The sequence below is a fragment of the Budorcas taxicolor genome, chromosome 9 (assembly GCF_023091745.1).
Source record: "Budorcas taxicolor isolate Tak-1 chromosome 9, Takin1.1, whole genome shotgun sequence".
Classification (NCBI taxonomy): Eukaryota; Metazoa; Chordata; class Mammalia; order Artiodactyla; family Bovidae; genus Budorcas; species Budorcas taxicolor.
Genome location: NC_068918.1, coordinates 20,357,073 through 20,380,006, shown reverse-complemented (window position 1 = coordinate 20,380,006; position 22,934 = coordinate 20,357,073). Strand labels below are relative to the sequence as shown.

The 22,934-nt window shown below is 38.8% G+C and overlaps 1 protein-coding gene across 2 annotated transcripts in view; it reads left to right on the top strand.

The window, feature by feature from the left end:
• The first annotated feature begins 2,751 nt into the window (after positions 1-2,751).
• HSF2 (heat shock transcription factor 2) overlaps positions 2,752-22,934 on the top strand; it is a 39,493-nt gene continuing 19,310 nt past the window's right edge. For both annotated transcript variants that reach the window (XM_052645648.1, XM_052645647.1), the window contains exons 1-3: positions 2,752-2,946; positions 21,960-22,068; positions 22,234-22,361. In XM_052645648.1, the coding sequence (XP_052501608.1) occupies positions 2,854-2,946; positions 21,960-22,068; positions 22,234-22,361 (330 nt within the window). In that variant the 5' untranslated portion in view covers positions 2,752-2,853. The remainder of the gene's footprint in view (positions 2,947-21,959; positions 22,069-22,233; positions 22,362-22,934) is intronic.

The window sequence follows — 22,934 nt, the reverse complement described above, 5'->3', positions numbered from 1 at the left end:
AATAAGTCTGTAATATTAGCAAGGGAAAGTCAGCTTCCTTATTTTTCCTCTATAACACTGGTTCTCAAACTGTGATCCCATGGCCAACACCATGTGCATTACCTGGGAACTTGTTAGAAATACAGATTCTTACCCTGAACCCCAGATCTACTGAGCCGAGCAAGGTGTGGAGTAGAGCAGGGGAACGGACTTTTTTTTCAGACGCCCTCAGTGATTTTGATGCAGGTTAAAGTACAAGGTACATTGGTATAAAAGAAAAAAAGCATGTATGTTTCAGACTATAAAATACATGGTTTCCATTCAAACTCCAGACATTTGATTTTAGACACATTATTTATTTCCTAGTGCTCTCATCACATTATCTGGTTAATAACTTAATCCCACAGCTGGCCTCATGAACATTATAAGTGATACTTGATTATTTGCTCTACTGACAATCTCCCACCTCCAAGTGATTTGGATACATGCTTAAATTTGAGAACCACTGGTCTATAAGTGTAATATATTGGAGGCAGACCAGTTAATGTAATTTGAGAGGCCTGATGTAACATGAAAATGCAGGGTCCTTTGTTCAAAATATAAGAATTTCAAGATGGTGACAGGAGGAGCATTAAATGAAGTATGAGGTCCTATTAAACATAGGCCTACAACTACACAGGTGGAACACCCAAAGAGGAGTCTTTGTGTCTAACCACACCATTTTGTTTTGTTTTCGAATGGAAATGTACAGTGCCATGAAAGAGGGCCTCCGACATTACCTCCTGCGCTGTCAATCTCCACAGACAGACCATGCTGTTTGGCTTCCCATCTTCGCTCAGTGTTGTCTTCTTTTTAGCAGGCCCACTGCATTTGTACTTCAAGACCCAATTTAAGGTCCCCATCCTCTGAGAAGTCTTCCTTTATTTAACTCACTCAACTCTGTCTTTCTAAACTTGTCATTAATGGTTTTATTACAAATATAGCTCTTTTTAAAATGTTAATGATGATCATTGTGTTCCTCTTGTTTCTTACATCAGAATATAAACATCTTGAGTTGTGAGATGGTGTCATCATCATACAATGGAAAGAACATGGGATTTTGAACTCTATAAAGCCTGGGTGTAAATACCCTCTCTTGTTCACTAGCTGTGATACAGGTAAATTTGCTTTTGAGTCTCAGAATCTTCATTGGAAAAATGGGCTAATAAGACCTACTGCACTGGGTTGTTGTGAGGACTAAATGATATATGTAAATCCCTGGGCATATATACGCTGTGCTAAGTTGCTTCAGTCGTGTGCGACTCTTTGCAACCTATGGACACAAGCCTGCCAGGCTCTTCTGTCCATGGGATTCTCCTAGCAAGGATTCTGGAGTGGGCTGCCATTCCCTCCTCGAGGGATCCTAACAACCCAGGGATCGAATCTGCGTCAGTTATGTCTCCTGCGTTGGCAGGCAGATTCTTTACCACTGATGCCACCTAGAAAGTTCTCTTATATAAATGATCATAAAATATTATTTCATTTATTGGATATCTCCCTCCACACATCTGATTTTGTTTTAGCAAACAGATAGTTGCTAAACACAAAAACAAATTTCAATAAATATATGCTTGTTGGAAATTATATGTATTTTTTCTTGTATTAAACTACATGTATCCAGGAAGTAAAACAATTCCACATTGAATTACTTATAAAATGTTATCTCCAACTTGTTTGTACATTCTTATATTCAAATTTTGACTTTTATAAAAAATTTTTAATACTCTGTACAATCCTTTATATTTTCAAAGTATTTTCACACCTATTATGTTATTGATGTTAACTTACAGGGGTGAAAAGAGAGTTTTATTCCCGATGAGAATAAGGGAAAGATTGGAACAGAGTAAGAGATTGCTTAAATTACACACACCATCAGTGTAATTAAATATCCACTGATGTGTCCTTGAAACTGGGTCTACACTCATATGCTGACTCCTTGCCTAATATTTTTTCCACCATACCAAATCTGTAAAGGACATACAGGAACAATTGTTTTAAGAACGTATCTGTAAAGTACCTACAGGAACAATTATTTTAAATGATTAAAAGAGAATAAATGAAGGGCATTTTCACTGGGCATTCTGTGTCTGTTGAATTAAACATGTAAGCTGCCTATTACAGTTCTTGGATCACTGCAGTACATGCGGAGTGTGTTATTTAAATTTCTATTTTTGATAAGCGTATTTTAAAGGAATGGTTTTTTTCCTTGATGAGAATTTAAGGAAAAGGGTCATTATTTTTAAGACAGTTTCAATTTGGGGCCTAGCAAGTCATGCTTGAAAGCTGTTTTTTTCCCCACGTGAATTATTACACTTCCTCCTGCCTGACTAGCGCAGCTTACAACCCTGCCTACCAAACTTATGACTCAAAGGCTCCTAACGACTTTTTGTAGCCTTCCAGCCATAGCCCAAACACCCAAAGATGCTTCCACGTGAAACAACCAAACACAATCTCCCAAGCCCAAGGTCCGCTAAGGCGAGAGCTCCCACATAAAAGGCGAATGAGAGGGCAGCGCCCCCCCTTTGCTCCCACCCCTCCCCGTCTACAGCATCCAATCGCTTTTCTCTGTTGTGCGGTCGGCTCCTGGCATTGGCCGAGAACGGGACCCGCGCGGGACCAGTGCGCACGGGCCGAACTGGAGACTTGTCCGTCACGTGCGGCTGCCCGGCCACCCCGCCTCACAGCGCGCCTGGCTGGGCCGGGGAGGGGGGCGGGGCCCGGGAGCTGCTGCGCCTGCGTTGTGGGCGTTCTCGGGCAGCAGCTGCCGCCGCCGCCGCCTCCGCCGCTACCGCCGCGTTTGGGTGTAGAATCTGGAATTCCTGCGCCTCGTTAACAATGAAGCAGAGTTCGAATGTGCCGGCTTTCCTCAGCAAGCTGTGGACGCTTGTGGAGGAAACGCACACCAACGAGTTTATCACCTGGAGTCAGGTAAGGGTGAGGGCACCGCGGCCTCCGAACCCCCTGACTAACGTCCTCCTCTCTCGCTCTCTCCCGCGGGGCTGTCTCTCGCGGCCTGCGGCTCGACGCCCTCTGCGAGGGCCCGCGGCGCGGGGGCGGCGGGGTGGCGCGGGCCTCGGCGTGCGGCCTCGCGGGGGACCCCGGTATTGTTCGCGCGGGGAGCCGCGGGGGTCCCGGCCGGCGCCGCGGGCTCAGGCCGCGGTGGGGGAGGGGCGGCCCGCGCGGGGCTCCGCGGCCCGGGAGACCCCGTAACGGGCCGACCCGGGCGGCGTTCGGAACCAGCCCGGCGGAGCCAGGGCGGCCCACGAGCCCAGGGCGCGGGAGCCACGTTACTGCACACTCATCCTCCGTCCTCCCGCCCGGCTCGCGGGCTGCGGCTCGCTGGGGGCCGGGCAGCCCGGCCGGGACCTTCGACGCGGGGTTTTTGCGAGGCAGTCTTCACCTCCGCGACCTGATTCTCGTCCCTGAAGACAGACACACAGCCCGCCTCGCATCTGAGATCATTGTGAGGACGGCATTGCTTATCAGTAGGTTTTAAAAATACCGTGTTATAGAAAATGACACATTATTCTTTGACGATTTTGAGCCATTTGTGTAAATGGATTTTTTAATGATTATTTTAATAAAAGTGCGAATGGACAGGTGCTGAGTAACATAGTGAAGAGCAAAAACGAATCACTAAATTTCCCTAAACACTTGCCGGCAGTGTAGTGTATAGATAGATGCCTTGATAATTGGTTTGATCCCAGTTCTGACACTAAACAGGCTTCTTATCTCATCTGGCCCAAGTGGCTGATGAATGGTTTACGTAGTTACTCGGAGACCCCCCTCTAGTTCCACATACTGATTTTGATTAGAATGATTATTACATAAACAGAGCGTTTGCGTTAGAATATTAAGCTATGGAATCATTTTGTGAAGGGGGGTGGAGTTCTCTTATCGTAGATACTCATCTGTTTTGGATATTATCTTGTTTTAGAGGTCTGGAAAAGAGTAAGTGAAAACTGCTTGCACAGTGCCTGACACCTGTTAGGTGTTGAGTAAATGTTGTCTTACCTCTTGCTCCCTTCTTTATTTCTTTCCTCTATTTTCAGTTTTATTATTTACTTTCATATTGACAGAGGGCAGTATATTGAGTTTTGGCTACTCAATATACCATATTCTGCCTTTCATGTTGTCATTTGTTCATTTTCTTTACCTCTCTATAGGACTTAATTTTCCTCAAGGTCAGTATCATGAACTGGATGTTGTATTTAAAACATTTGATGAATTCTGTGCAATTGTAAAAAGAAGGGGTGAAAATAAGGAAGCCAGCCGCCAGTATACACTTAAAAATAAACATATGTCTCATGCTTTTCATCAGTCATAAGGATTAAAAGTTGACAAGGATGGATCAACACGGACTGCTGTTACTCAGCCTTCTGCATGTAAGAGATTGAACTGAGAGTCTGTCCACTCTCGGCTGACTTTATCACACCTATTTGTCTTGGATGTGCCTTGTTTTTATTGCCAAGAAATGGTACCTAAATATATTGGTAATTGGTCTTAATTAAGCCGTATGTCAGTGGCAGGTCTAATAGATTTGCATTAGTCAGAATATTTTAATAATGTTTTTGGAGGGCAGTATCAAATATGTAGAGTTTAATGCTGCTGGTAATCAGTCGCTCAGTCATGTCCAACTGTTTGTGACACCATGGACTGCAGCCCTTCAGGCTCCTCTGTCCATTGGAATTTTCCAGGCAAGAATACTGAATCGGGTTGCCACTTCCTACTCCAGGGGATCTTCCTGATTTGACCCAGAGATCAAATCCATGTCTCCTACATTGGCAGGCAGATTCTTTACCACTACCCCACCTGGGAAGCCCCTGTAGAGTTTCATACTAATCCATAAAAGCATCATTTTGTGAATTCTAAGCCAAATAAACAAGCCACTTAAAAATCATTCTCAGTTTTTCCTTTAAGTTGAAGCTTCTTTTTTAGCTACTCATTTTTTAATACGTGGTGGGACAATTAAAACATAAGTTCAGTGAGGAAAGGGAACAGTATCTGTGCCAAGGGTCACAGTAGGTACTTAATGTTTGATGAAGCAGTGAAATCCATGGACTGTGTAGTGGAAGTGGTAGGAAAGAATAAGGTAGAATGATGCTTGAAGAGAATCTTAAAAGATATCTGATTTAGTCTCATTATATAGATGAGGATTGAGACTTAGGCAGGTTAGATTATTTATCTGTAAATACAAAGCCAACCATTATTGGAGGTAGGGTTCTAATACAGATTTCTGATCTGCCAGATCATTTTCCATCAATAGCACTGCACGTAATACAAGTTGTTAGAATATTTAGTCTTATATCAAAATGTTACTTCCACAAGTTAGTGAACAATTCTGGATTAATGCTGTCTAGGGCTAAGCTTAGGAAAGCTGTCTTACACTCCCACAGATTTTTCCAAAAACACTGTTAACAATGAGGTAAAACTTTAATTGAACAATGATGCTAGATGGAAAAACCAAAATAATTTACTCTCATCTTTCAAAAGTTGCTATTTATGGTTGTTTCTGGTTTCCTTCAAACTTGTTTTGCTGGACTTCTATTGAGGTAATTTAGCATTTATACTATCTGAGTGAAAATCATATTAGGACTTTTTAGAAATAGCAGATGTTTTGGAAACCAGGCTGTCTTTTATGCAATTGTTTTCACTTGTGGAAAATAATTTACTCCTGTAGCTTGAGTATAAGGCAAGAGGAGAAAACTCTTAGCAACTGCAGTTTGAAAAGTTTGGCTTAATATTCCTGAAGACTTACATAGCTTTAATTTTCCTTGACATTTGTAATATAACAAAAATGAAATATCCCCATTCATGTCATTAAAAAAATATAATATTCTCACCAATCAAAATTGTTACAGACTCAGTAGAAATTGTACATCCCCCAAAGTTCCTCATTGATATTTCTTTTTCCTTTCTTTTTTGTTTGTTTTTAAATTTCCTATAACTTCAAAGTTTTATGTAGCTGTTTTGGCTCTGATAGGAAGTCTTTTATTAGAATCAAGGACAGAGATAGTACTGTTGGACAAATTAAAGCTGTTTTAAATGTAACAGAGCCCTAAACAGAAAGCGCAGGTTTAGCTTGGTAGCAACTGGGGAAACTTGATATTCAGGGACAAGAGGTTGTGGAAGCTGAATGGAAGTTCTTGCCATTGATAGTGAGGAGCAGCCTTTACTGTTACTGATACATGATACTCAGTGTGCGTTGAAGTGAAGCAGTATTAGAAGGAAAGAACTGGAGGTAATTGTTTTACCAGGGTTGTTAGCTTTGTCTCAGTTCTTCAGGTTGCTTGACAATACCAAGAAGTGATTTCCGCCAAAGACTTCTTACTCATTTGTTTCCCCTTTTTGGGCCCTAAGGCAGTTTCTATTTCCCTATCCATCTCAAGTCAGCAGAAACAAATCAAGGAAATAGGAGGGAAATGAAGCAAAACTAAAATTTGTCCAGTGTCTCCTACTTGTTTCGGATGAATTTGAACAATAGATCCTTAGATTTACCAATGTTATGGTATTGTTCTGAACTTCCCAGCAAACATTGTATTATTACAGTATTCTCCAGTGAAAACAAGAAAGGCCACAAATATAGCAGAGTAGAGCTTAAATCCACTTTAGATGAGCCTACAGAAAAGTTGACCGATTCATTGGCAAGTGCTTTTTTATTGTGTATGTAAGAGAGAATGGGACTTCCCAGGTGATGCTAGTGGTGAAGAACCCACCTGCCAATGCAGGAGACAAAAGAGACATGGGTTCAATCGCTGGGGTTGGGGAGATCTCCTGGAGAAGGGCATGGCAACCCACTCCAGTATTCTTGCCTGGAGAATCCCATTGTCAGAGGAGCCTGGCAGGCTGAAGCCCATAGGATCACAGAGTCGGACACAACTGAAGCAACTTAGCATGCACGCACGCAAGAGAGAATGAGCTAGAGACTCACAAGGAATGATTGGTAAACATTAAGAAATTATAGACTGGTTGTTTAAAAAATAATACCAATTTCTGTTTTGAAAACTGTTTTAAAATAATGGGGCTGAAGTATTATTATTAAAAGTATTTTGGACATTTTTAACCAAGAGTACCAATCTTAGCTGAAACAGTTATTACTACTCTTTGGAAACTTTAGGTAAGGCCTAAAGAGAGGCTACCATCCTTCTCAGTCTTCTGAGATACTTGTAAAATGTATCGGGAGAGTTCTGTTTTACAGTACTTAAACTTCACAAGTTTAAATAGCCGTAAGGTGGAATTTTTGTGTTCAAAGAGCTTATTTACTAATTTTGAAGTAGAGACTGAAGGAATAACATAAACAGAGACACAGAACAATATGAGTGAGTTAGGGTTGTGTGTGTTTGAGAGAGCGGATATAAACAAGAGGCATTCATTTTTTTCATTTGTTATATATAATCCAAGAGTTGAAATTATAAAAATATAATTTGGTCCACTGTGACCAAAGACTCATCATTCAGTCACTCCCAAGTAGTAGTTGTGAATCTCTTATGACAAGACAGTGTGCCTAGGTAGTAGGAATTCATTCAGTAGTGAAAAAACTAGCAGTCTTTATGGAGCTTACATTTTAATGAAGGACACTGATAATTAAAAAGTAAGCAAATGCAAATAATATAATTTCAGTTAGTGATAAATAACAAAATAAAGCAGCATAAGGAGAGTGTATCAGTTTAATTAGGAGACAGAAGTCACAAGTATTTTGAACAGAGGAAAGTTTAATAGGATTAACTAACTATATCAGGAGAATTAGACTAAAGAAAACTCTAAAGAATATAAGAACAGTAGTTTTAAGAAGCAACCATCACTGGTAGGCTTAAGATCCATCACTGGTAGGCTTAAGATCCAGTGCCCAAGAAAGAGCCTTTCCCCCCAACTTCTGAGACCTTGTTGGAGAGAGACTATCTCCATATGATATCTCACTGAATGGCAGAGAAGTCACTGATACCACACTCGTGGAACTTACCAGAAATCCATCCTTCAGAACTTGTGGGAAATATGCCTTTTAGGGCAGGGGTTGGCAGATTATGGTCTGTGAGCCAACCATCTGTTTTATAAGTAAAGTTTATTTGGAATACAGCCAAGCTCCCTGGATTTACTTACTGACCGTAGTTGCTTTCTTGTTACAGGGGCAGAGTTCTGACTTTATGACCTGTAAGCCTAAAATATTTATTACCTGAACCTTTAAGAATATGCTTATCTGTCTGTGCTCTAGAGTACTGAGGAAAGCTGTTCATGGGGAGATGTCTGGCCAGAACTACTCCAATTTGAAGCTTCCCGAAGGAAAGGGAGTGTTGGGGGAAGCTGGCCTTAGGGTGCTTCTGCCGCCCATGCACTGCAAGAGCTATGTGCTGGAGAACCTACACAGCAGGAACATGCTAAGTTCACACTGGAACCAGGAGGGGAAGCCCCTTCCTCTTATAATATCTGTATAGTATCTTCTATGACAAAGTTTAACATCTTGACAAAAAATAAAGAGACTTAAGACTCAGCTCCATATTTGTAGAGCAGACACTAACGAATGAATTTGGAGCAGTAAGTTCATGACTAACCTGTAAAATGACTGGAATTTATTATATTTTAAATAGAGTGATGAGGAAAGCCTCTTTGGGGAGGTGACATTTGAGCAGAGATCTGAATGATTAGAAAAGATAGGTCAGATAGACAAAAGGGAATGGCAAATGTAAAGACCTTGGGCATGGCATGTTCGTACAATTGCAGAAGGCACATGTGGTTGGATTATCTTTAGATATCATGGAGAGAGAGGTAGGCAGAAGCAGATGTTAAAGGGCCTTAGGGCATGGTAAGGAGATTGGAAACGAGGGAACTAAATAGAAGACATAGTTTTCCTCTATGTATCAAAAATAGTGTGGCTGAGACTAGGATAATAGCAGTGGAGGTGGTGAGAAACTTTTGGATATAATATCTATGTTAAAAGCAAAGTCACAGAACTTACTGATAAATTTGTCTGGAGTTGAGGGATAGAAAAGAATTAGAATGACTCATATATATGGTCTGAGCAAAGGATAGATGATGGTACCATTTGCTGAGATGTGGAAAGATTCAGAGAAGTACAGGTGGGATTCTCTTTGGCCACGTTAACTTTGAGATTACAAATAGATAACTAGTATTACCTTAAGAGAGTTCTGTTTTGCTTGCATTTTACTGACCATACTCGGTCATATGGTCACACCTTATTTCAAAGTAGGTAGGGAACTGCGGTGTTGGAAAGGAGAACATGAATGACTTCTATACTCCAAGACCTTTGAGTGGCAGTGTTGAATAGGTTATTTAGATAATGTAAAACTCTGGCAATTCCAGGTGGAGTTTGGAGGATGCAGGTGGTAAAGCCATGGGACTGGATGAGATCATTTAGCAAGACAAATGAAGATTGAAGGACCTGAAAGATAGGGTATTCCAATATTTAGAGAGTATAAAGACAAAAAAAAAAAAAAACAGCAAAAGAGATGGAGAAGGAATGGTAAGAAAGGAGGAAACACAAGGGGGTGATGTCATATCAGTTAATGGAAGAAAATAGTTTCAAGAAAGAGGTGATCAATGATTTCAAATGCTGAAATGAATAGTGATGTCTCTCTTCTGGTGTATATAGGCAAACATTTCTCTAAGGTAGTTTGAAGAGTGGAATTTATGGAAAATAAGATATGAAATGTTCAACTTCAAGATCAAATTATTTTCCAAAGTTAGATCATCTTGTACTCCTATGAGCCATGCATGAGATTTTCCATTAATTTGTCTCTTCAAAACTTGATATTCTAAGTTTTCTGAATTTTTACCTATCTAGTGAGTATAAAATATTATTTCAGTAAGGTTATATTTCCCTGATAATTAATGTGTTCAAACATCTTTTCATATTTATTGGCATCTGTGTTTCCTGTTGTACGAAATGTTTGACCATTTTTCTATTTGGTGGTTTACCTATTATTATTTGTAGAAATTTCTTGTAATTCTTGTGTATTTTTTGAATGTATGTGTTGCCTGTGCCTTCTCCTGGGTGTGGCTTGTCTTTTTTTTTTCCTTTATTTTGATGAGTATAAGTTCTTAATTTTAGTATGATATATCTGCCTTTTTGTGGTTCACAGTTTTCATTTTTTCAGGATGTTTTTTCTTACCCCAAAGAGAGAGAGATACTTTTCCATCTCTTTTTTTTCCTTCTGAAAGTTTTAAAGGTTTGCATTTTGTACCTAAATCTTTAATTCACCTGGAATTGATTTTTGTTTGATCCATTTCATTGTTTTCCACATAAATATTTAGTAGTTCTAACCCCCTTATTGAATAGTTTCTTCTTCCTCTAGTGATTGTGTTGCTACCTGTCTTACAAGCAAAATTATATGTAGATAAATTGTGTTTTGGTGGTCTAAGTTCTCTATTTGGTTCCATTGGATAATTTATCCTTTTTCCCATGTCATATGTCTTATTTACTGTAGCTCTGTAAAAAGTCTTGCTTTTGGGAGGGCAACCTAGTCTTAGGAGTGTCTTGACTACTCTTGCTCTTCCATATATGTTTTAAAATCATGTTCTATTAAAAAAATCTATTAGGAGTTTTAATTGAAATTATACTGAGAAGTATAGATCAGATTAGGGAAAATAGATATATTTATGATATTGAGTATTCCCATGAACAGGGCGTGTTTCTAAATTCATTTATTGCTTAATAAAGTTTAATGTTTTTTTGCAGTTAGGTCTTGTACATCATAGTTAGACTTTAAAGATGTTTTATACTCAAAATATAGATATTTTATGATATAATATATAATTATATATACTAATAGGTATAGATAACATATAACATAATGAGTGAGTGAAGTCACTCAGTTGTGTCCGACTCTTTGCGGCCCCATGGACTGTAGCAGCCTACCACGCTCCTCTGTCCATAGGATTTTCCAGGCAAGAGTACTGGAGTGGGTTGGCATTTCCTTCTCAATATAACATAATAGATAATATATAATAGATATTTCATAATATCATTTATATATCTAAATAAAGCTAAAAATAAAATATAGGTATTTTATATTCAATTTATTTAAAATAAATTGAACTATCGCTGGTAATTAGAAATACAACTAACATTTATATATTGATAATAAAACTGAGCTAATTGTTTTACTGATTTGGATTCTGTAAGTGTACATCCATAGGCATCTGAATATTCTTTAATTTACCATATTGGTATTGATAACAAAATTAATTGAGTAATTTTGAGGGCACAGGGCATGCCAGGATGGAAAATACAGGAAAAAGTTGATGTTGGGGGAATGGGATGATAGGTTTGAAATAGACAATAGGTTGAGAACATTGTCTCAATTTTAAAGAATATTGAGTTCTGTAACTCAGTAAGTTGAAGAACATGATGTATAAATGTTGAACATGGTGTATAAATGTTAACGATTGATAATTCAAGGGGGAAATTTGATATGGTTCAGGGGCAGAGGCATGGATGTGATAATTATTATACGTAATAAGGTTAGTAATTAGATACACTGGTGTGGCTGAGATTGCCTAAGGAAAGAGCATAAAGGTATCATGATAAAAGATAGAAACCTAAAAAAAAAAAACTTCCTCTAGACAGGTGGAAGACAAACGAAATATGAGAGATAGGAAACCCAATGTATAGTTTCAAAGCCATAAGAGCAGAGCATTTAAGGAGGGGAGTGTCTATAGTGCCAAAAGAAATGCTACAGAGAGGTGTAGGAAGTTGAGAACTGAAAAGAGGGTATTGAACTTGATGTTTGACATTTTAGAAAAAAGTTTCAGTAAACTGAGAAAAACTGAAAGCAGTTTTTAGTGAGAGTAAGTATCTGGGCCTGAATTGGAGAAGGAAGTTTTAAGTAATGAATAAAAAGACAGATGGGGTGGTTAAGAAAAAGTCAAAGGTAGAGAAAAGTCCTTTTAAGACAGAGAAAGATGAATGCACTTTAAAATTTTAATAGCTACTTCCTAAAGAGACATTACTTTGCCAACTAAGGTCCATCTAGTAAGGCTATGGTTTTTCCTGTGGTCATGTATAGATTTGAGAGTTGGACTGTGAAGAAAGCTGAGCGCTGAAGAATTGATGGTTTTGAACTGTGGTATTGGAGAAGACTCTTGAGAGTCCCTTGGACTGCAAGGAGATCCAACCAGTCCATTCTGAAGATCAGTCCTGGGATTTCTTTGGAAAGAATGATGCTAAAGCTGAAACTCCAGTACTTTGGCCACCTCATATGAAGAGTTGACTCACTGGAAAAGACTCTGATGCTGGGAGGGATTGGGAGCAGGAGGAGAAGGGGACGACAGAGGACGAGATGGCTGGATGGCATCACTGACTCGATGGATGTGAGTCTGAGTGAACTCCGGGAGTTGGTGATGGACAGGGAGGCCTGGTGTGCTGCGATGCATGGGGTTGCAAAGAGTTGGACGCAACTGAGCGACTGAACTAAACTGAATAACAGAGCCACGCAAAGATGGGCTCAATAAAGGACAGAAATGGTATGGATCTAACAGAAGCAGAAGATATTAAGAAGAGGTGGCAAGAATACACAGAAGAACTGTACAAAAAAGATCTTCAAGACCAAGATAATCACGATGGTGTGATCACTCATCTAGAGCCAGACATCCTGGAATGTGAAGTCAAGTGGGCCTTAGAAAGCATCATTACGAACAAAGTGAGTGGAGATGATGGAATTCCAGTTGAGCTCTTTCAAATCCTGAATGATAATGCTGTGAAAGTGCTACACTCAATATGCCAGCCAATTTGGAAAACTCAGCAGTGGCCACAGGACTGGAAAAGGTCAGTTTTCATTCCAATCCCAAAGAAAAGCAATGCCAAAGAATGCTCAAACTACCGCACAATTGCACTCATCTCACACGCTAGTAGAGTAATGCTCAAAATTCTCCAAGCCAGGCTTCAGCAATACGTGAACCTTTAACTTCCAGATATTCAAGCTGGTTTTAGAAAAGGCAGAGGAACCAGAGATCAAATTGCCAGCATCTGCTAGATCATGGAAAAAGCAAGAGAGTTCCAGAAAAACATCTATTTCTGCTTTATTGACTATGCCAAAGCCTTTGACTGTGTGGATCACAAGAAACTGTGGAAAATTCTGAAAGAGATGGGAATACCAGAGCACCTGACCTGCCTCTTGAGGAACCTATATGCAGGTCAGGAAGCAACAGTTAGAACTGGACATGGAACAACAGACTGGTTCCAAATAGGGAAAGGAGTACATCAAGGCTGTATATTGTCACCCTGCTTATTTAACTTCTATGCAGAGTACATCATGAGAAACGGTGGGCTGGAAGAAGCACAAGCTGGAATTAAGATTGCTGGGAGAATCAATAACCTCAGATACGCAGATGATACCACCCTTATGGCAGAAAGTGAAAAGGAACTAAAAAGCTTCTTGATGAAAGTGGAGAGTGAGAAAGTTGGCTTAAAGCTCCACATTCAGAAAACGAAGATCATGGCATCTGGTCCCATCACTCATGGGAAATAGATGGGGAAACAGTGGAAACAGTGTCAGACTTTTATTTTGGGGGGGCTCCAAAATCACTGCAGATGGTGACTGCAGCCATGAAATTAAAAGACGCTTACTCCTTGGAAGAAAAGTTTTCACCAACCTAGATAGCATATTGAAAAGCAGAGACGTTACTTTGTCTACAAAGGTCCGTCTAGTCAAGGCTATGGTTTTTCCAGTGGTCATGTATGGATGTGGGAGTTGGACTGTGAAGAAAGCTGAGCGCTGAAGAATTGATACTTTTGAACTGTGGTGTTGCAGATATATATATATATATATCACAGTTTCTTTATCCATTCTTCCTTTGATGGACACTTAGGTTGTTTTGTGAGGTTATTGTGAGTAATGCTGCAGTGAACACAGGAGCACACATCTCTCTTAAACGTACTGATTTCATTTCCTTTTGGTGTATACTCAGAAAGGGCCCCTGGATCATATAGTACTTCTGGTACTACGAAATATATAGTACCATTTTCCATAATGACATTACCAATTTACATACCCACCAACAGTGCACAAGTGCTCTGTTTTCTCTACATTTCTCACCAACGCTTGTTTTTTTTTTTTAAATCTTTTTTTTAGTAGTAGCCATTCTGACAAGTGTATATCACAACAGACTGTGGAAAATTCTTAGAGATGGGACTACCAGACCACCTGACCTGCCTCCTGAGAACCTGTATGCAGGTCAAGAAAGAACAGTTATAACTGGACATGAAACAATGGACTGGCTCCAAATTTAGAAAGGAATACATCAAGGCTGTATGTTGTCACCTTGCTTATTTAACATATATGCACAGTACATCATGTGAAATGCTGGGCTGGATGAAGCACAAGTTAGAATCAAGATTGTGGAGAGAAATATCAGTAACCTCAGATATGCAGATACCACTTTTATGGCAGAAAGCAAAGAGGAACTAAGGATCCTGTTGATGAAGGTGAAAGAGGAGAGTGAAAAAGCTGGCTTAAAACTCTCAACATTCAAAAGACGAAGATCATGACATCTGGCAAATAGATGGGGAAACAATGGAAACAGTGACAGACTTTATTTTCTTGGACTCCAAAATTACTGTGGATAGTGTCTGCAGCCTTGAAATTAAAAGACTCTTGCTCCATGGAAGAAAAACAATGACAAACCTAGACAGCATATTTAAAAGCAGAGGTATTACTTTGCTTTCAAAGGTCTGTATAGTGAAAGCTATGGTTTTTCCGGTAGTCATGTATGGATGTGAGTGCTGGACAATGAAAAAGGCTAAGCGCTGAAGAATTGATGCCTTCAGACTGTGGTGCTGGAGAGGACTCTGGAGAGTCCCTTGGACTGCAAGGAGATCAAACCAGTTAGTCCTAAAGGAAATCAACCCTAAATATTCACTGGAAGGGCTGATGCTGAAGCTCCGCTAGTTTGATCGTCTGATGAAAATAGCCAGCTCATTGGAAAAGACCCTGCTGCTGAGAAAGATTGAGGGCGGGAGGATAAGGGGATGACAGAAGATGAGATGGTTGGATGGCGTCACCGACTCATTGGACATGAGTTGAGCAAACTCCGGGAGATGGTGATGTATAGGGAGGCCTGGCATGCTGCAGTCCACAGGGTTGCAAAGAGTTGAACATGACTGAGCGACTGAACAATAACAATCCTGAGAAGTATAGGGTAATACCTCATTGTGGTTTTGATTTGCATTTCCCTGATAATCAGTGTGTGCTAAGTTGCTTCAGTCATGTCTGACTCTTTGTGAGTCTGTGGACTGTAACCCATCAGACTTCTCTGTCCATGGGATTCTCTAGGCAAGAATACTGGAGTGGGTTGTGATACCATCCTTCAGGGGATTTTCCCGACCCAGGGATTAAATCCATGTTACTTACATCTCCTGCATTGGCAGATGGGTTCTTTACCACTAATCTGGGAAGCCTGCTCATCAGTGATTTTGAGTATCTTCCACATACTTGCTGCCCTTTTGTATGTCTTCTTTGGAAAAATGTATGATCAAAATCTTTGCCTGTTTTTTAATTGGGTGTTTCTTTTTAGTGTTGTGAGAGTTCTTTTTTATGTTTTGTATATTAACGTTTTATCAGATATGTATTTGTAAATATTTCCACTCATTCCATTAAGTTGCCATCTTATTCTGTTGATTATTCTTTGCTGTGCAGAAGCTTTTCAGGTTGGTGAATTAGCTTGGCTGTAATAGTTATTTCACCATGTGTGAGAATATATGTCAGATCATCATATACACCTTGCTAAATCATGCCTGACTCTTTTGCGATCCCATGGACTGTAGCCCACCAGGCTTCTCTGTCCATGAGATTCTCCAGACAAGAGTACTGGAGTTGGTTGCCATTTCCTACTTCAGGGGATTGAACCCATGTCTCCTGCATTGGCAGGTGGATTCTTTACCATTGAGCCACCAGGGAAGCCCACTCATGTACACCTTAAATATATACAATTTTAGTTTTAAAAATAAGAAAGTAGAGAAATCTGAAGGTAGGGTAGGCAGCTAGCAGTCTCCGTGAATAAATTTTTAAATTTTTACCTTTATGACTTCTGTTTTTTTGTTGTTGTTGTTGTTTTTTTGGTGCTTTCAGAAGCTTGGTTATAAAAAGTGAGGTTGCTTTTAGTTATCAGTGAGCTTCTGTTTTTTTTCCTTCCAAATGGAAAGTTTATTAACTAGTCCTTTTCCTCCTAATTTTTCCTCCTGGTTTGAATGCTACCCTAAATTATTACTTACCAAATTCTCAGATTTGTTGCTGCTTCTGTTCTCTCTAGTCTGTCTGCTCAGCTGTTCCAACTTTAGTATCCATCTTTGGTATCAAATTTTGTAAACACTATAATTCTATTATCTGTGTAGGATAGGATTAACATCTCTCTCTCCATTGTTTTCAGTATTTTCTTGCCTATTTGTTACATAATTGTCTTTATGAAATGAACTTTAGTGCCTAGTGTTTGGTCATGGTAGCACCTCTTCATCTTGTCTCCAAAACTTTTTTTAAAATTGAGACAGAATTTAATGTATTGGTTAACTTAAGGAGACTTGACATCTTTATAACACTATTTGAACCTCTGTAATTTTTTCTTAAAGGTCCTGTGGTGTTTTTTGTTTTGTTTTGTTTTGTTTTGAAGTATTTATTTATTTGGCTGTGTTGGGTGTTAGTTGCAGCCTTGGGATCTCTCTTTGTGGTACAAATTCTGTAGTTGTGGCATGAGGGCCCAGTAGTTGACACATGTGGGCTTAGTTGCTCCTTGGCATGGGGGATCTTAGTTCCCTGTCTTGGGATCCATCCCCTGAATCGCAAGGTGAATTCCTAACCACTGGACCACCACAGAAGTCCCAGTCTTGTGTATTTTTAAAATTTATTTTTAAATTCTTGAATTTTTATACTGTTGGAATCTTTATTCCATTTTAGTTTAAAATTAACCATTTTTACCATTTGTAACCATTTTAATCATTTTTAAATGTACAGTTCAGTGACATTAAGTATATTCACCGGTTATGTGATCATCACTGCCATCCATTTCCATAATGTTTTTCGTTTTCCCAGACTGAAACTTTGTACTCATTGGATAATAATTTCTAATACCCTCCTTCTTAGCCCCTGGTAACCATTCTTCTTTCTGTCTCTATGAAATTGAGTACTCCAGATACCTGAGGTAAGTGGAATGATACAGTATTTGTCCTCTTGTGACCGGTTTAACTCAGCATAGTGTCTTCAGGTTCATTCACACTGTGGCGTGTGCCCTTCCTTTCTAAAGATGAATGATAGTCCATTGTACAGTGTATGTGGGCACCACATTTTGTTAACCTGTTCGTCTGTCAGTGGACATTTGGGTTTCTTCTACCTTTTGACCATTGTGTATAATGCTACTATGAACATATGTGTACAAGTACCTTTTTTGAGTCCCTGCTTTTAATTCTTTGGGATATATTGGTCATTAATACCAACAAAAAATGTTTAATTTTTTTGAGGAACCACCATACTGTTTTCCACAGTGGCTGCACTATTTTATATTCCCACTAGAAGTACACAAGGGTTCCAGTTTCTCCACATTCTCACCAACAATTATTTTCTAGGTTTTTGTATTTTTTTTTAATAGCCATTCTAATGAGTGAAATGGTATTGCGTTGTGGCTTTGGTTTTTATTTCCCTGATGATGAGTGATGCTAGGCATCTTTTCTGTGTTTATTGGCCATTTGTATATATTTTTTGAAAACAGTGTCTATTCAAGTCGTTCGTTGTTGTTGTTTAGTGGCTAAGTCATGTCCAACTCGTCGTGTCCATGGACTGTAGCCCACCAGGCTCTTCTGGTTCATGGGATTTCCCAGGCAGAAATGTTGGAGTGGGTTGCCATTTCCTTCTCCAGGGGGTCTTCCTGACTCAAGGATTGAACCCAAGTGTCTTGCATTGGCAGGTGGATTTTTTACCTCTGAGCCACCAGGGAAGCCCATTCAAGTCCTTGCCCATTCCTAATCAGGTAGTTTATTTTTTGTTGTTGAGTTATAGGAGTTTTTTAAAAAAATAATTGTTACAGATATTAAACTCTTGTCAGATACATGATTTGCAAATCATTTTTCTGATTTTGTGGGTTGTCCTTTCACTCTCTCAATAGTGTTCTTTACATAGAAGTTTGTAAGTTTGAAATAGCCCCATTTGTCTGTTTTTGCTTTTGGTCCCTGTGCTTTTGGTGTTACCTAAGAAATTATTACCAGATACATTGTCATGAAGCTTTTCCCTCTTGTGTTCTCTTGTGTTTTTTCTTAAGATTTTGTAGCCTTTTAGCTGTCATGTTTAAGCCTTTAATCTGTTTTGAGTTGATTTTTATATGTGGTATAAGGTGAGGAGTCAGCTTTATTGTTTTGCATGTGAGGATCTAGTTTTACTGATGTTGTTTGTTGAGAAGGCTCTTTCTCTGTTGAATTATCTTGGCACCCTTGTCAGGAATTTTTGGGCTGTATGTATATATGAGGGTTTATTTCTAGGCTCTTTATTCTCTTTCATTGGTCAGTCTGTCTTTATGCCAGTACCATACTGTTTTTGGTTATTTAGGAGGAAGTTTCAAATTGTTTATTTTTGTATAGAAAAACACTAGTGATTTTATTTTATTTTTAATTTTTATTTTAAATTAGAACATAGTTGATTAACAATGTCCTGTTAGTTTCAGGTGTACAGAAAGTGATTCAGTCATACACGTATTTATTGTTCAGATTTTTCCCCATTTAGGTTGTTACATTGACTCAGATGGTAAAGATCTGCCTGCAGTGCATAAAGACCCGCATTTGATCCCTGGGTGGGGAAGATCCTCTGGAGAAGGGAATGGCAACCCACTCCAGGATTCTTGCCTGGAGAATGCCATGGACAGGGGAGCCTGGTGGGCTACAGTCCATGGGGTTTCAAAGAGTTGGACACTGAGCAACTTAGCACACACATGCATTCTTCAGATTCTTTTCCCATTTAGGTTGTTATGTAATACTGAGTATAGTTCCTTGCACTATACAGTAAGTTCTTGTTGGTTATCTATTTTTAATATAGTAGTGTGTACATGTCAATCCCCAAATCCCAATCTGTTCCTCCCTCTTACCCCATAACCGTAAATTCATTTTAAATCTGTGAGTTTGCTTCTGTTTTAAAAATAAGTTCATTGTACCGTTTTTGTTTTTTTTTTTTTAGATCCTGCATATAAGTGGTATCATATAGTATTTATCTTTCCTTGTCTGACTTACTTAGTATAGTAATCTCCAGGTCCATCCATGTTGCTGCAAATGGTGTTATTTCATTGTTTCAATGGCTAAGTAACAGCCATTTTATATAGGTACCACATCTTTATCCATTCATTTGTTACGGACATTTAGGTTGTTTCCATATCTTAGCTATTGTAAATAGTGCTGCAGTGAATATTACTTACTGTTTATTTTATGTTTATTTTAGGCTCTAGAAATGCTGTTAGACAAAAAGCAAATTTGAGCAATTTTTTAATTCAAATTCAGAATGTGTCATAAAGCAGCAGAGACAGCTCACAACATAAACAACACATTTGGCCTAGGAACTGCTACCAAAGGAAATGGCAACCCACTCCAGTACTCTTGCCTGCAAAATTCCATGGATGGGGGAGCCTGGTAGGCTACAGTCCATGGGGTCGTAAAGAGTCGGACACGACTGAGCGACTTCACTTTCTTTCTTTATATAATTCTTTTGGAGAAGAAAATGGCAACCCACTCCAGTGTTCTTGCCTGGAGAATCCCATGGATGGAGGGGACTGATGGGCTGCGGTCTTTGGAGTTGCAGAGTCGGACACGGCTAAGCAACTAACACACACACACATACAGTGCAGTGGTGGTTCAAAAACTTTTGTAAAGGAGACGAGCTTTGAAGGTGAGGAGCGTAGTGGCTGGCCATTGGAAGTTGACAGTGACCAATTGAGAGCCGTCATCAAAGTTGATCCTCTTCTAGCCGCACAAGAAATTGTCAAAGGACTCCACATCAGTCATCTTTGTGGTCATTCGGCATTTGAAACAAATTGGAATGGTGAGAAAGGCCAATAAATGGGTGCTTCATGAGCTGACCACAAATCAAAAAAATCATAAGTATTTTTGTCCTTCATCCTAAGCAGCAACAGTGAACCATTTCTTGATTGGATTATGAGGTGCAACAAAAGGTGGTTTTTATACAACAACCAGAAGAAGCTCCAAAATCCTTCTCATAGCCAAACTTGCACCTAAAAAAGGTCATGGTTACTGTTTGGTGGTCTACTGCCCATCTAATCCACTACAGCTTTTTGCATCCTGGCAAAACCATTACATCTGAGAAGTGTGCTCAGCAAATTGATGCAATTCACGGAACACTGCAATGCCTGCAGCTGGCATTGGTCAACAGAATGGGCCCAGTTCTTCTCCAGGATCACACCTGACCACACATCGCACAACCAGCACTTCAAAAGTTGAACAAATTGGGCTATGAAGTTTTGCCTCCTCATCCATATTTACCTGACCTCTTGCCAACTGACTACTACTTCTTCAAGCATCTCAACTTTTTGCTGGGAAAACGCTCCCACAGCCAGCAGGAGGCCGAAAATGCCAGTTGTGAAGCATAGTTTTTTATGCTGCAGGAATAAACTTATTTCTTGTTGGCAAAAATGTGTTGATTGTAATCTTGTAATGGTTAATATTTTGATTAAAGATGTGTTTGAGTCTAGTTACAATGATTTAAAATTCATAGTCTGAAACCACAGTTAGCTTTTTCATCAACTTAATATTTCCATTACTCTAGGAGAGGGCTCAAAAAATATATTGTTTTGATTTATGTCAAGTTTTATAGTATCCAGCCTTACATTTATGTCTCTAATCCATTTTGAATTTATTTTTGTGTATGAGATTAAAGAATGTTTGTTTCATTTTTTTACATGTAGCTGTCCGGTTTTTCCAGCACCATTGAAGAAACTGTCTTTTCTCTGCTGTATAATCCTGCTTCCTGTGTTGTAGATTAATTGACTATAGGTTCATTGTTTTATTTCTGGCGTTTTTATTTTGTCCATTGATCTATATTTCTGTTTTTGTGCCAGTACCATGCTGTTTTGATGACTATAGCTTTGTAATATGGCCTGAAATCAGGGAGCCTGATTTCCTCTAGCTCCGTTTTTCTTTCTCAATATTGCTTTGGCTGTTCAGAGTCTTCAATGTCTCCATATAAATTTTAAGATTTTGTTTTGTTTTAATTCTGTGACTAACACCATTGGTGATTAGATAGGGATTGCATTGAATCTGTAGATTGCCTTGGGTCCTGTGGTCATTTTGACAGTATTGATTCTTCGAATCCAAGAACGTGGTATATCTTTTCATCTGTGTAATCTTCGATTTCTTTCATCATTGTCTTACAGCTTTTGGAGTGCAGGCTTTTTGTTTCCTTAGATAGATTCATTCCTTGATGTTTCATTGTTTTTGATACAAAGGTGAATGAGATTGTTTCTGTAATTTCTCATCTGACCCTTTTGTTGTTACTGTATTAATTAGTAGCCAGATATCCTGCTGAATTCTCCTGTGGATTTTCCTTTGATTCTATAAAGATATAATTATGTTTAACCAATAAAATATGGCATCTATCTCATCTTTGTCTTAATTCCATTGACTTTAAAACAGTGTTAAGTAATTATACTGGCTACATAATGTATTTCTTTCTGTTTTTGTATAGATGAAGGAAGTCTTTTTAATATTTAGCTATAGAGTCTGATGCATTTTTTGATTTGAGATGTACTTCTAAACTTCTGAGATTGACATCAAATGCTCCGTTGCAGTTTGGAGCTTAATTGAAATTTAGAACGTCATTTCATTTTGTTTCTGTTGCTGTTAACAGGAACAGAATGATGGTCTGAGGTGTATGGAAGGGCTGCCGAATTGTGAGGCTGATGTGTGTCACCTACTTTTGGAGGATCTTAACACTGATATTTTCAAATTTTTTCAGAATGGCCAGAGTTTTCTGGTTTTGGATGAACAAAGATTTGCAAAAGAAATTCTTCCCAAATACTTCAAGCACAATAACATGGCAAGCTTTGTGAGGCAATTGAATATGTGTAAGTAAGAACAACAGTTTAATTGGAGTACTGTCATCAGTCACTGATTAAACCATTTTCCTCCCATTGGGATGATAAAGGAAAATTTATTCATAGAAGCACCATTAATTTTTAAGTTTTTTACTTTTGTCTGTTTAACTTACCTGAATTTTGAATGTATTTCAGATGGTTTTCGTAAAGTAGTACATATTGATTCTGGAATTGTGAAGCAGGAACGAGATGGTCCTGTTGAATTTCAACATCCTTACTTCAAACAAGGCCAGGATGATTTACTGGAGAACATTAAAAGGAAGGTGAGTTATTGTTAACATGATTTAGTTAGGGCATTAATGTGTATTATACTTGGTCAAGACATATTTCATTTGTTGAAAGTAAAAATGTACTGAAATAGACAGATTTTGTTGGGGACAATTTAGCCTAATAATGCTTTAAGTATGCCTTCTGTGTATTTTCTGATTTTTCCTCTGTGTTCAGCTGTACAGGGCTCAGTCTTTAAATCCTTTTTTAGAGGGAAGGAAATATTTACATTCTGACTTGAGTCAACTGTATTATGATGGCTCACTCCTTATAATTTAGCTTAAAAAACATACGTTCCTACTAGAAAGTCAGCTGCTTAGAGGGCCTTTTTCTGTAATTCACTGCTTAATATCCTGTGCCCAAGGTTAAGTCCCATATATATAGTAGGTATTTAATAATAACATTTTTGAATGTATGATATCTTTTGCTGAAATGAGATATTTTGACTAAATCCACAAAGGGAGGTGGGGATAAAAAAGTGTAGTGGACCATGAAAAAAACATGGCCTTAGTGTGCAGCTATTCTGTGTAAATTTAATTAAAAGTGGAATGTGATAATAAAGAGGCTTG